The following is a 14,382-nucleotide window of genomic DNA, read 5'->3' on the forward strand; positions in this document are numbered from 1 at the left end:
ACATGAAGATTTCTTTACTTGTGTTGTTACTGTAACACATCTTTTTACTGTAAAGGAAATATTTCAAGCTCATGGTTCAAAACTGTTGTGCAGGTACCACTGGTGGTACTTACGCTGCCTTTAGTTGGTACTCACAAAAAAAAAAAAGTTTGTTCCAGGTATTTGCAAGGCAGCATAATTTCGAGTAAAATAACTGTAATGTACTTCTTCTAGGCACCAACATTTACACAAAATATATATTTTCAAGCACCTTAACCTATGCTTCATCAGAAACTTCATAAAAGAGAGGTGCAAAGGTGAAAATGTCATGAACTCTGAACACAAACTGAAATAGATGAAAGTGAACCAGGAAACAGTACTGGTGGCTTTCTCTGCTGTGTTCCGCTGAAACTTTGAACTTGAAATTGGGATCTAGGAATGGTACCAAATCCAACTTAACTGTTTCATGTTCAAAAATTCAATGGCCTTTTCTCATAAACATGCAACTGGACTAAGACTTGTTAGTGTAACAGGCTACTAACAATCTATTTCTTTGCATTTGGTACTTTAAAACCCTGTAACAACATGGCAAGTAAATAAGATTGTGCAACACTGAGTGTGAAAGATTTAATCAGATAACAACCGTCAAAAGAACAAACTGTTCCAAGTTTGAAGAGAAATTTCCTAGTACTGTATATGCCTAGTGACTAGTCTAGTAACTACACACAAAAAAGCCAGATTGGGTGTGTGCTAAATTAATTTAAGTGTAACATGTTGCTTCTACCATATGTAGTCATGTTTTGTGGTTGAACATCATTAAGTAATGTTATTTTAGCATGATGTGGAATAATTTAAGATTTACTAAATTCAGTTATGCTGACAGAACCTAATGCTTTTTGTGTAAGGTATCAAATGGCGTGTAGAACTCCAGAACAGAAGGTGGCAGTAGTGTGCGAGCAGGGAGTGCATTTACAAACTTTACTTCCGGAAGGTGCAGAAGAAGGAAGAGCAACACACAAAGACGCGGGAAGACGGACAAGTTGGGGATGGCGGTAAGGTAAGTCATTTAATTTACCGTCCATCAACTTAAAAAATAAGTAACTGCACAGAAATTTCCCATAACTTTTTATTGTCCGCTCTATGATTTTGAACGATTAATTTCGTCACCGAGTCTTTTCGTTGTGCAATATATTCCACGTGTGCTTAGCGTCATATTAGCATTAGCTAGTCCGGTTAAACACACACACGCGTGCGCGTACACACACACACACACCTATCAGTGTTGTCGGTAAGGGTTAACAAAATGATGTAGATGTTTGTTTTCGTTTAAATATCTACAAAAAAAAAAAAAAAAACAGAGCGTAAGCATGCCAATTAATGAATTTAGCACAAGATCTATGAGTAGATACTATTGAAACATAGAATTTCAAGCGAAACCCTGTTAATTTGTTTCTCTTCATTATCTGAAATGTTTTATAGAATCACTCGAATCTTCATGTTTCCACGAATCTCTGAAACAACCTCACTCTGTATTTTAAAGTCAGGAATATGGTTTAATTTATTGACATCTATTTTTTGTTTTCAATGTGATATTATTTGGTTTATTTAAATACATTTTGACTGGTGGTCACAACTTCATCCACCGTGTAGCTTAATCTATAATTTAACTTTAAACTTTAATTTAATTGTAGGAATTAAAAAGAGCATGTGTCCACGCTCAAATTAATGGAGTATTGTTGATTTGGAAAAATTCCACTGTAAGGTATGTTTGGAGCAGATAAAGATGTGCGATTAATTTGTGATTAATTACGATTAACCATAGTAAGTATAGTGTTTGTATGTGTATTAAGTAGGGGTGTCAAACTATTAGATTTTTATAACTTATTAATAGCAATATTACTCTGTGATTAATTATGATTAGTCATGATCAAAATACTAAAATACTTGTATGTTCTCCTTTTCTTTTAGCATTCTGTGACTGCAAGGGGAGAGGCTGGGTGTCCTAGTGTTTGCAAGCCTTAAGATTTGTGGCAGAGTTATTTAAATGGCCAGACGACATACACACAGCTTTCTTAATATGTGCGATTGTATACACAGCAGATGAAAAATCCAGTGTCCTCCATGTTCGTGTTAACAGCTTGAAAATGGTACGCTCTCTCTGATTACTCTCTCTCTCTTTTATCACAGACATTCAAGACCAAGTTTCCTCTGTCATCAAGCAAAACCTGTTTCATCAACCGAGTGACTGCAGTATAGGGTCATCCACAAATGTACGTATTAACTATCAACGTTGAACACTTGAACGAAAGTGGATCTGGGTATCTCTGATTATTATGATTTTTTATTTCTGGCAAAAAAATAGATTTCATCTATTAGTTCACTTTACAATTCTATAGTGCAACAAAATTTTCAAGAAGTGTTTGTTTACATAGCAACTAGTGAGTGGTCACACACACATCTTCCTTAGAAAATCTCCTTCCTGTCTCATTTCTTACTAACTTAACTCACTAACTTTATCTGTCTGTCTGTGTGTGTGTGTTACTCTTTTTTTTGTAAATTCATTTTCTCAACTCATTTTAGTGAGTGAGAGAAGTAAATCTCTTACAAATATTAATAGCTGTACAAAAATAGACATAAACTAATCATAGTTTCACTGGTTGTTCTCAGTTCTATCACGTTCTTGGTTTGGATCGGACCAAAGTGCAGATAAGAGCTTGGCAGCCGCATGATAAGAAAAAAGACTTTTCTTTAATTAAAGGTCTCCAAAACGTAACATAATCCAACAAGTACAAACATGAGTCGAGCCAAAAACGTACATCTGTTCACAGTTCTGTAACGTAGCAAAACTGAGCATAAACAAGGGTAGTGAACGAGGAATAGTGACGGAGGAACCAGCGGGGAACAAAGAACACAGACCAACTAATATACAAGGAGAAAACAAAGGCAGGTAATCACAGGAACTAAGAACAGGTGTGACAAGCTGGTAGGGAGGCAGAGGGGAAAGGTGGAACTGATTAACAACACAGAGAAACAGAACTAAACAAAAGTTAACACAAACCAAGTCCAAGGATGTCATATCATGACAAGTTCATGGCACGAGGAGGAAAAATTTGCTGCAATTATTTGACATTTTAGCTTTCTCTCTATGAATAGATCTCTCCTTCACCATCATTGATTGCTCTCTCGCTGGTCATCACAGAAATTCAAGACAATTCAGGTACATTTTTGATTTTACTTGTTGAACACACACAGGTTACAGCTTGCTTTAGCAGCAATTTGAAACTTAGCATACAAGCGAATTTGCAATACGATATTGCAAATTCATACATCATAAAATTGATTGATAAAGATGAAATAGGTTACATTTGAAAGAAAAAAATGTTTCCTGTGTTTAATGTGGCATTAGGTGTGCAACATTTAGTCTCCCTGTTGGTTAAAACGGTTTTCCTTGTGTTTTTGTTTTCCTGGTGTACTTTGTGCGGCCCCCATACTCAGACCGACAACATTGATGCGAAAAGAGAGTGCCTCCGTCAGGCGCTGTCGGTCTACTTGAACGAAGACCCGGAGAAAGTGGTGAAAGAACGCATGGTATGTAATTTATAATTTTCCTTATATTTACATCTTACAAAAGAAAATGCAATTATAGATCACACATTATGTTAATTAAGTAGATGTTTGGCATTAGTCATTTGGCCCTTGAAGCAAAACAAAATCTGTTGTAATATATGATATTTATTTTTTTGTTTACTTTTTTCAGGACTGATGTTGACATGGGTTAAGCTGAAATGGAGACTGTCTTTGGAGTATTTGTGATACGCAGAGAAGGTGCAGAATGTGATGATGGTCCAGATGATGTGGGCATCATTTTGGAGGGGGTACAAGTCCTCAATGAGCTGGGTAATGTAGCAGTAGCAGTTGCAATGCTGTTCACTTTAGTTCATGCACTCAATCTCAGCTACCCCCCAGAGTGGAAATACACTTTCGAAGCTCTGCAGAAACTCATCATGGGGCTTGATGGACAGAAGTTGTCTAAGAAACTGCAGGTGCTGAAAACCCTACTTACGTGTTAATATTTTGTAGGGTAGCTGTTAGAGGTCTTCAACAACGAAAGTATCCCAGAGTCATGTTGGGGAGGCAGGTGGGGAGTCGTTCAGTCAATATTAGTGTTTTAAAATGTTTCAATGCTCCCAGTTGTTGCAAAAATGTGGAGAAGCCTTCTGTTCCGTGTTAATCTATTTCTGTGTTAACAATGCTTCAAATTGTTGCCTTGTTTGAATTTGAAGGACATGTGTATGAGTATTTCAGACTATTTTTCCATTAAAAAAGAAAGATGACAATAGGTAAATCTGTTTCATCTCATTTTGAATTTTAAAATGAGACTGAATTTTTAGCATTGCATATTATAGCATTGAAATACTCGTACTCGTCATCTTCTGCTTTATCCGGGACCGGGTCGTAGGGGCAGCAGACTCAGCAGAGACGCCCAGACGTCCCTCTCTCCAGACACCTCCTCCAGCCGAGAGACATAGTCCCTCCAGCGTGTCCTGGGCCGTCCCCTGGGCCTCCTCCCGGTGGGACGTGCCTGGAACACCTCCCGAGGAAGGCGTCCAGGAGGCATCCGGTATAGATGTCCGAGCCACCTCAACTGGCTCCTCTCGATGTGGAGGAGCAGCGGCTCTACTCCGAGCCCCTCCTGGATGGCCAAGCTCCTCATCCTATCTCTAAGGGAGTGCCCGGCGACCCTACGGAGGAAACTCATTTCAGCCGCTTGTATCCGGGATCTTGTTCTTTCGGTCATGACCCAACGTTCATGGCCATAGGTGAGGGTAGGAACGTAGACTGACCAGTAAATTGAGAACTTTGCTTTTCGGCTCAGCTCTCTCTTCACCACAACGGACCGGCACAGCGCCCCCATTACTGTGGCAGCAGCACCGATCCGTCTGTCGATCTCTCTCTCCATTTTTCCCTCACTCGTGAACAAGACCCCGAGATACTTAAACTCCTCCACTTGAGACAGGAACTCTCCTCCAACCTGAAGAGGACAAGCCACCCTTTTCCGGTCGAGTACCATGGCCTCGGACTTGGAGGAGCTGATCCTCATCCCAGCCGCTTCACACTCGGCTGCGAACCGCCACAGCGCATGCTGTAGGTCCTGGCTAGATGGGGCCAGCAGGACCACGTCATCTGCAAAAAGAAGAGACAAAATCCACTGGTCCCCTAACCAGACCCCCTCCGGCCCTTGGCTGCATCTAGAAATCCTGTCCATAAAAGTTATGAACAGGACCGGTGACAAAGGGCAGCCCTGCTGGAGTCCAACATGCACCAGGAACAGGTCCGACTTAGTGAACCAAACTCCTGCTCCGCTCGTACAGGGACCGGATGGCCCCTAATAAAGCCCTGAAAACCCTAATTGAGGTACTCAGGGTGGATCTCATCCAACCCTGAAGCCCTGCCACCGTGGAGCTTTTAAACCACCGCAGTGACTTCAGCCTGGGTGATGAAAGAGTCCAACCCCGAGTCCCCAGCCTCTGTTTCCACCAGGGAATGCGTGATGGCAGGATTGAGGAGATCCTCGAAGTACTCCTTCCACGGCCCGAGTTTTTGCCTCTGCCACAGCTCGGGCCGCGGCACGCTTGGCCTCTCAGTCGCCTCAGGAGTCCCACAAGCTTACTGCCGGTGTCCACCACCAGGTCCGGGGATTGCTGCCACGACAGGCACCACAGAACTTACGGCCGCAGCTACGGGTGGCAGCATCGACAATAGATGCGGAGAACATGGTCCACTCGGACTCTGTCTCCAACATCCCCCAAAATCTGGTCAAAGTTCTCCCGGAGGTGGGAGTTGAACGTCACATGCCTCGATTTTGTGGTCCTCATGAAGGTGTCTTGGACCGCTCTTTTTCTGACCTGTCACCTACAGCCTGTTTGCCATAGGAGACCCTACCAGGGGCATTTAAGCCCCAGACAACATAGCCTCGAGGATCATTCGAGCCCTTCCACCACGTTAAGGTGGCGGTTCATGGTTGAAGAAGTGTATCTGAATTTTTTTACACTGAAATTAAACCTTCCTATCTTTATTAGTGAATTTTCACCTGTATTTTTCAGTATTTTCACATTCAAAATCAAAATAAATTTGTTTTTAAAATTACATTGAAATAAATGAAGTTTGTGAAAATACAAAGTAGAGGGTGACACGGGAGTGGATTTTCTCTCCTGTCCCATCCCGCTCCCACAGAAAAATTTCTTGTCCCATCCCGATCCCAGGCCAGCATACCGAAAAAAATCCTGTCCCGTCCCACTCCTGGTAAATTGACTCCCACTCCCATCCCGCTCCCATTCAGAACGACTCCCACTCCTGTGCCACTCCCATTTTTGTTTTCTTCATTTAGTCTTTTGGCAATTTCTTTCTTTGAAGGACCAGTTAGGTCCCTGTTTTTAGCTGTAGTAAAGGCCAGTTAAAGTAAAAAGAATAATAATGAAGAAATAATAAAATATCAAACAAGGAAACAGACCATGCTTATCTTAGTTGAATAAACAAAATGTACCTAGTTGTATTTTACTTATTTATTAAGTGACTGTTTCCTTTGAACAATGACATCACTTTTATGTTTCAAGTTGCTGAAACGAAAGAAAAATGCACCTAGCAAGAGAACTGTACTTGTTGAACAAAAGGCCAAAAAGGCATTACCTTCATAATTTAGAAACTGTACCTCAATGGTTCACAGCCCTGGTCCTCAGGGACCCCTTCTCTGCAAGTTTTAGATGTGTGTCTGCTCCAGAACACCTGATTCAAATTCTGACATGACCTCCTATACAGGCATCAAGAATGGAGGGTCAAACTGGACAAATTTAATACAATAAAATCATCATTAAATAAATAAATGTTGTGAATGTCCCATAAGTGAAGTAAATGTAACATGAAAGAAATGTAACATTAAATGTGCCTTTAAATTAAAGGTACCATTTATTTATTTAATACATCATTAGAAACAATAAATGTACCATTATATCATGAAATGGACTATAATGCAATTAAATGTGCCACTGAATAATTAAGTATAATTTTAAAGACGACATGACGTAATTAGTGGTACACTTAATATTTAATGATGTATTAAATAAATTGTACATTTAATGGTACATTCAATTTTTTTCTATTTCACAACATATTTATTTAATATCTTCCCATGATTAAGCCTTTCTATACGGAGTCCGCGAGGGGACATGGGGGAATTTTTTCTCTTTTGTGTCCCCACACAATAGACTTTGCGTTATTTTGCAATACTTTGTGGGATAGTTTCCAAACCAGATAACTGCAAAAATGAAACAAACACTACACCCGTTTTGAGATTTATTGAGTTTTATTTTGAAATCAGCCTTAAATAAAAATTATCTTCAATCAGACTAAAAGACAATTTTTATCCACAAGCTGTCAAACTCCTGAACTCTGGACAATAATGCTGCACGAAACCACATCTGTGACACTTTATTTCCTTATTACTGCTGCATGATGTGTACTTTTTTTTTTTGTACGCCATTAGTGTTTTTGTTTTTATCGTGATTTGAAAGGTTCTTCTTATCCTAAGCATTTCATCGCATTGTTGACTGCGTGTTAACCTGCATACGACAAATAATCCATATCAATGACATATCAGTGTTTGTTTTATGAGCAGTTTGTCATCTGTGCTGCTGTTCCAAAATGCCGAACGCAAAAGTATTGCGTGGAGACGCAAAAGTAATAAATTTCCCCATGTCCCCTCACGGGCTTCCGTACCTTACCTCTTAAATCTTTAGAGCACATGCAGCAATTCTGTTGGTCAGATGAGACTTGACACATGTTGGTACTTTTGGTTTGATGAATGAAGAGATGCAGGGCTGATTTAATCCAGAATCTGTCTTACAAGTGTCTCTTAATCACTAGTGAACTTGATTACGACTAAACACGTTTTATAAGCAGCAGACTGCGTGTTAACACCGCTACATTCAACTCTCCTGAAGTTCGGTAATATTTGCGACTTTCCTGTCAGCTCTATGAGTTTAATAGATAAGTCCTTACTTCTGACTTTACGTTACAAATCCAATTTTACCACGTCCAGTTCTCCACCTGCGTTTGCTCCCTCCATTCTGAACGCAGGTGGAAAACACCGAGCAGAAGCACTGTTGGCTTGTGGGTCGTGTAGTTCGTTTGACTCACATTATACTATAGGCTTCTTGGAAAAAAACTACACAACGGCGGCGTCGATCCAAGTTTTTTTTTCTTAAAGTTTATAACAAAGTCTCAGTTTTACATTTCCAAAGACAATTGATCCTAGTTTATTTTCCCTCCTATTAGTTAGCTCCTGGTCCCGTCTGCTCCCGTTCATTTTTTAATCCTGTACCGTCCCAATCACGGGATCTTTACTGATGCTGTCTCCCGTCCCGCGGGTTTCCCGTGGGAATCCCGTGACCCGTGGGACTCCCGAAAAAATGTCAGCCTCTAATACAAAGTTTAGATTTCAGTTGCTAAATTTTCAAGACGCCAAATTCAGCATCAAAATACAACGTCTGAAATTCATGAAAACAGCGAAGATTCTAGATCAAGTCAAACCAATATCCAGCCTGTTCATTAGGTCTTAATGTAAAACAAACCGAAATTGTGTCAGCGATGCTGGAGATGATAGCTGACTAACAGAAACAGCTGGACAGATGAGTTACCAGCTGTTCACTTTATAGAAAACAGTTTTACATGAAACCCTGATGAAAAGGCTGGATATTGGTTCAACTTGATCTATAATTTATTGCTTTTCCCTGGGATCTCAGCTGTTTCAAATTGAATTTCAGACTGCATATTTCGACACTGAATTTTGCCGGTTAAATTTGACTATTAGAATGTTAGAATTTCTATTAGAATTATTTTATTAGAATTTTTTGAAACATGACATTTTGATTCTCAATATGAAAATAGTGAAGCATTGCTATTGAAAATTTGAAGCAGTAAATTCAGGGTAAAAGCAATTCAGGCACACAATTTCAATGCATTAATATTCACTGGTAACAATTCTACTTCATTTTTAATTCAAAATCAGATTAAACAGATTTACGCCGTAAATAGAGGGCTCTGTAGTATACAGATTCATTTTGAGAATTTTATTATTTATTTCAAATTCATTGATGCACAAGAATGCACTTTTATTTTTATTGTATTTACATTTTTTGTAGAGTCAAATGTTTTTCTATGTTTGCCTCTTCATGGGCAATAAAGTTCAATCTCAAGAAATCCTGTTTGCTTTAAAGTGTTTTTTTCCTAACTTGATATCAACTGTCATAAACTAGGATGACAAATTTTTATATTGTTTAAAACAAATATTGATGTCAGAATTGACTTGTTGAATTATTGCTATTGATTTTCATATGAATGAAACGACTCACAACTAAAGTATTTGTGATTGTCAAACACACATAAGTCTTGTCTGATCAGCACAATTAATTAGTTGTTTTGTATCATTTTAAAATATAGTTGCAGCTACCCCATTAAAGTGGGTCATCCACACTTAAATCAAACATGGGTGAATATGTTGAACTAACCTTTAAAAATGAGGTTAGATTTACCTCTATTCGGCATGTTTACATTAATTTCACTCAACAAAACTGTCACTTGCTAAATGAGCGTATTATAATTGGGTGTAAATACTTTCCATAAATTTTGTATGTTCACCCAACAAAAGATTATTATATTGGACTTACCTCTTGTGATTGAGTAATAATAACACCAACACCTTATGTTGAACCAGCATATTTACATTTATGTCACTTAATAAAACAATTTCTTGCTAAATTAGCGTATTATTATTGGGTGGAAATACTTTCCATAATTTTTTTATGTTCACCCAACAAATAATTTTTTTGAGTGTATAAGCTGTCTGCAACGTCACAAAAAGCACCTATCCAAGAAGATAATCATAGTGACACAGGGAAGCATAATAACAACTATCTGGTTTTTAAACAAATCAGTTTACATCTAGTTAGGTAAGAAATGTGTCAGTGGCCTACACAAAGGAAAACAGGATTTGTTATTGTCCGCAAGGTATGACTTAATGCAACCTTTTTATTCATTTTGTGAAATTTAAAATTGAATGTATAAGCATGTTGAATCCTTTATCCAATCACGTGGTTTGCTGTATTTAATATAAAGCACAAAAAACTGAAAAAGTCCTATTGCGCTACTATTTTGGGATTACTGTCAGTGAGGTAAGGTGGTGCTTGGAAAACACATAAAGTTTGAGAACCAGTGCTAGATCAATGCATTTAAGATTTTTTCTCTCTCAAGAGCACCACTGAGAAACACAATTTTATAATTTAAAGGAACTCAATGAAATATATTGTCCCTTTGAAGCAAACAGAGAATATCAGAGAATTTAATTTTCCTTTTTGTGAACAAGAGGATGACATGACTGCATGAGTTTCTAAGTGGAAACAGTTCCTCAAACTATGAGGACATCTAGTGGTGGGGGATCAGAAAACCTACAAAAATTCACAGAGAACCAGTATAACCTTTCACATGCAGCAGCTGATGCACTGGCTAGAGGGCTTAGTGTCTATATTAAATGACAAGATCCTCTCCACACCTGAGCATACATGTAGTTTATAACCCATCTGTCTTCACCAGGTTTTTAATTTAAAATATATCGACTGCCGGTGAGTAAACTACATGCTTTCATGTCTGGCAGCTATGAGAACTTGTCTAATCCCAGCAGTCCCTGTGTGTCGACACTAAGGTTAGTGTGTCCTGTCGCTGTGTATTCTTACAGTGGACATAATGAACAATACTGTTTCCTACTGGTTGTATGTAGCTTTTCTGCAGAGTTGCCACTGTGCTGCAGGGCGTTTAATCTCCGGCTAGTCGCGGCAGTTGGGAAGGAAAATATTAAAAGGTCAAGGATTGCCAGAGACACCGGACTGAGAGGAGGAGTGTGGGTGAAGAAATGTGAGAGATTGACAGATAGGATGAATGGACGAAAAGGTCAAAATCAGCCTGTGGATTTTTTTTTTCACACTAAGTTCAAGTGTTGTGTTGCATCATGTGCCGTTGTTGTACCCTTTTCTGTACAATTAATTCAATGAATAAAGACAGTTATTCTCAAGAGAATGAAGAAACCTGGATGATATTTAAATAGTCTTTATTGGGTCAAGACATTTTCTAAATTTTTAATCTAATAAACAGCAACACAGCAGCACAAATTCAAATACTCGATTCATTACGCCTGGGAAAAAAGTTAGCTTATGTTCTAATTCGTGCCAGTCTGAAATAAGTAATTGTGGTAAATGAATAATGACATTTGTTTACTTCTATGCTTTCTTGATCCTTTTGTTTTGCTGCTTTTTTTATGCTGGCAAGAAAAAATAACAAGCATACTGTGACTGAGTACAGACAAGTTCTTAATATTATTCCAAATATACGACCCTAAATTTAAAACTATCCCCCTCATCACTGTCTTTACAAAGATATAAATGGCTACTAAGTCATGACCCTAATCAAAATTTTACTTATGCTTGTTTGTACTCAAAATGAGGTTGCATTGCTTTTTGTAAACATTAGGCAGAAACAAATGAAAGATCTTCAGGGAAAATGCCAATCAAACACTGTTAACTATTTAAGTTTTACCTTAAAAAGCCGTGCTTATTATACCCTCTTAAGAAACAGATAATACTGTAAATTGCAAATAAGAAGTTTAATCGATTCTGATCTAAATGCCAAATCTCAATAATAAACAGTCCAGAGTACTAAAAGATTCCCTGCACCTGTAAGATAGCAGGCTTCTTGAACACATGAACAAACCCTGTAACGCAGAACACTATCTTTTTAGGCAATAAAATGTTTTTTTTATTCATTTTTTGTGTGCTTTATCCTCACAACTTCACAGGGTACAGCAAAGCACTACACAAGCAGCTACTGTAAAGTTACGTCACTATCAAAATGCTGTCGGTGTGTGGATTTTGGTGCCAAGTTCTTAGTAGCAGCTACAATTTCTTTACTACATTTCTGTGATAGTTCTGTTTTTTTAGAAAAGAAACAGCAATTTTATGTGTGTGTGTGTGTGCGTGTTTATATTACCTGGCACCCTGCTTTTTTAGAAATCTTTAATTTGCATATCAGTGTAGTAAGGTTTTTCATTTTCACAAAGTAAAAGTGGATGGATACCAGGTCATAGTTTGACCCTCTGTTTTGCAGCAGCATTAAGGTCCCAATCTTTCAGCTGCACTCACACAGCTCTGGGAGCTCAAGCTGAGTTCTGCCTGTCAGGCCAGTGACAGCTGCTGCAAAGGGTTAGACTTTCTTTTCCTCTCAAGTGCAATTACACCACTGCACGTGTCATTATTCTACTCACTTCTCTTCACCTTGAGAGATAAAATGTCACTCCGTGACACAGATTATATCTTAAATGAAGGCCTGCATTGATTTAAAGCTTGGATATCACAGGCGCTGTGATGTCTGTGCTAGTTTTCTAGAGGTTTCTGAATACTGTATGAGCTTTTCCAAACCAATTAGCCTGGTTTTTGTTTAAAAGATTTTCTGAAGCGCTGGCTCTTTGAAACAAGGTTGTCCACTGTGCCGCATTTTTGCCTCTATCAGAAGTTCCTGGTTTTTCTCAAATTATAAAAATGCGACAGACTAAGAAAGAAAGGTAGGAAGATTCTAGAAATGAATTGCTTAAACTCTTTAGATCCATGTGTTTGACTTGTTCAATTTTGTTGCATTTAATATTTTTAATCACTTAAATTTAAGTTGTTTCGCATGTAATAACTTCTGTATATTATCATGTTTTTTTTATGACTAAAGTGTCAATTAGGTCATTAAAAAAATATCTAAATCCATAACATTTGTTCCATCAATATGAATGGTTCATACTGCTTTAAATGTATGAATTTGCTCTATGTCACAAAGTTTTGCATAACCTTAAAACAGCTCTCAGTAAACCTACTGTTCTTATGAACACAGGAAGAAAGGCTGAGATAAGTGACTGAGTTTTCATAATACTGAAATTCCTTGTCATCAGTTTCCTTAGTGACCTTTCACAACAATAACAAGCAATCTAGAAAGTTGAATGAAACCAAGCAGTGGTGTGTGTATGTGTGTGTGTTTGTGAGGAAATGTTAGCCCTCCCTGCTGCTGACCACTCACTGGCCCACAAACTTCAAGTTTCAGACTGCCTAAAACTTTACAGTTAATGTCAGAAGCTTCATAGTATAGATAATATATCTCTTTCCACAATTATTGGCAACCCTTAGATGTGCACAAAGCCCTATAATAAATTAAGTTTTAACTGCATTAGCACAATATGACCATGAAAATTTAAGAAAAATTCAGCCTCCAGTTTGAGTACGTTTATTCAGAAGGTGAAAAAACACATTTTACTAAAATTTGGTGCCAAAATTTTTGCATTTCTAACAATGTCTATAAAATAAATGTACGTAAAGGATTTTTGTGATTTATAACGGAATGTCTTTAGGTTTATTAGGTTTATTATGATGTGACACAGAGGTCAGTTACTCCCTACCACAATTCAGAGAGGGAAAAACAAGAGAAAATACCATGCAAGTGGGGCAGATGTTTGTTGATTTTAGTACCTCAGGGAATGGCTAACTTAGTCTAAACTTGCCCATATTTACAGGCGAAGTAATAATTAAACAACTGAAACTCTGAGAGTTGAACACTTATTAACACATCATTTCCAGGGGTGCCACTAATTGTGATGGATGCTGTAGCAGGTTAACACGCTAAATAAGCTTTCACACAATTGACCTCCACATTATCTTTGAAGAACCCCGATTAAACTCCTCTGTAACTAATGAGCATATCTGAGGTATAGATTTAGACTTAAGACTTAGTGCTATAAGTTGGCTACTTGCACAAAATATTTTTAGATGTTAAATCTATCATATCAAATATTATACAACAAAGATAACAATTACTTCATTACAAAAAATATAGACTAGTAACATTCAGAATCAACTATCCATTGACTTCTAAAATATAGTTAAACTGAGACAGCATACAGTTGCACAGTGACAGGATGTCTGTCTTCCAGTAAGAAAACATCCTCATTTTCTTTTCATTTTGGTATAATTACCGAGCAAACAATACATTGGAAAAAATATTAAATATTGTAAACAGTGTTACAAGTACAAAAGCACATGTCGCAAGATGTGGTCAGAAAACATGGATACAAGCAATACTAACAGCTCTTAGTCCTCCTCCATCGACTTCTCAATCTCCTTCAGCCTGCGGACAAACTCCTGCGCCTCCCTGTCTCCCGTGCGAGCATCCAGCATCCTCATGATTGGCTTATCTGAGGGAGAGAGAGCAAACATGCCTTTTAAGCACTTAGGATTTTCTCTAAAGACAAGATACAATGCTATCTCTGTG

General features: G+C 38.0%; 1 protein-coding gene and 1 long non-coding RNA gene across 3 annotated transcripts in view; one reads left to right on the forward strand and one right to left on the reverse strand.

The window, feature by feature from the left end:
- Window positions 1-714: 714 nt before the first annotated feature.
- On the forward strand, window positions 715-4,486 carry LOC124864793. 2 transcript variants are annotated; one of them, XR_007037363.1, is made up of 6 exons: window positions 715-1,036; window positions 1,948-2,058; window positions 2,167-2,249; window positions 3,133-3,196; window positions 3,475-3,567; window positions 3,737-4,486. It is a non-coding gene; the product is annotated as an uncharacterized LOC124864793 (long non-coding RNA). The 2 variants fall into 2 exon arrangements; XR_007037364.1 differs by having other exon boundaries at window positions 991-1,031.
- A 6,631-nt stretch (window positions 4,487-11,117) lies between these two features.
- LOC124864060 (BAI1-associated protein 3-like) overlaps window positions 11,118-14,382 on the reverse strand; it is a 60,438-nt gene continuing 57,173 nt past the window's right edge. The window contains exon 34 of the mRNA XM_047358673.1: window positions 11,118-14,305. Coding sequence (XP_047214629.1) covers window positions 14,202-14,305 — 104 coding nt within the window. The 3' untranslated portion in view covers window positions 11,118-14,201. The remainder of the gene's footprint in view (window positions 14,306-14,382) is intronic.

This window comes from Girardinichthys multiradiatus, chromosome Y (assembly GCF_021462225.1).
Source record: "Girardinichthys multiradiatus isolate DD_20200921_A chromosome Y, DD_fGirMul_XY1, whole genome shotgun sequence".
Taxonomy (NCBI): domain Eukaryota; kingdom Metazoa; phylum Chordata; class Actinopteri; order Cyprinodontiformes; family Goodeidae; genus Girardinichthys; species Girardinichthys multiradiatus.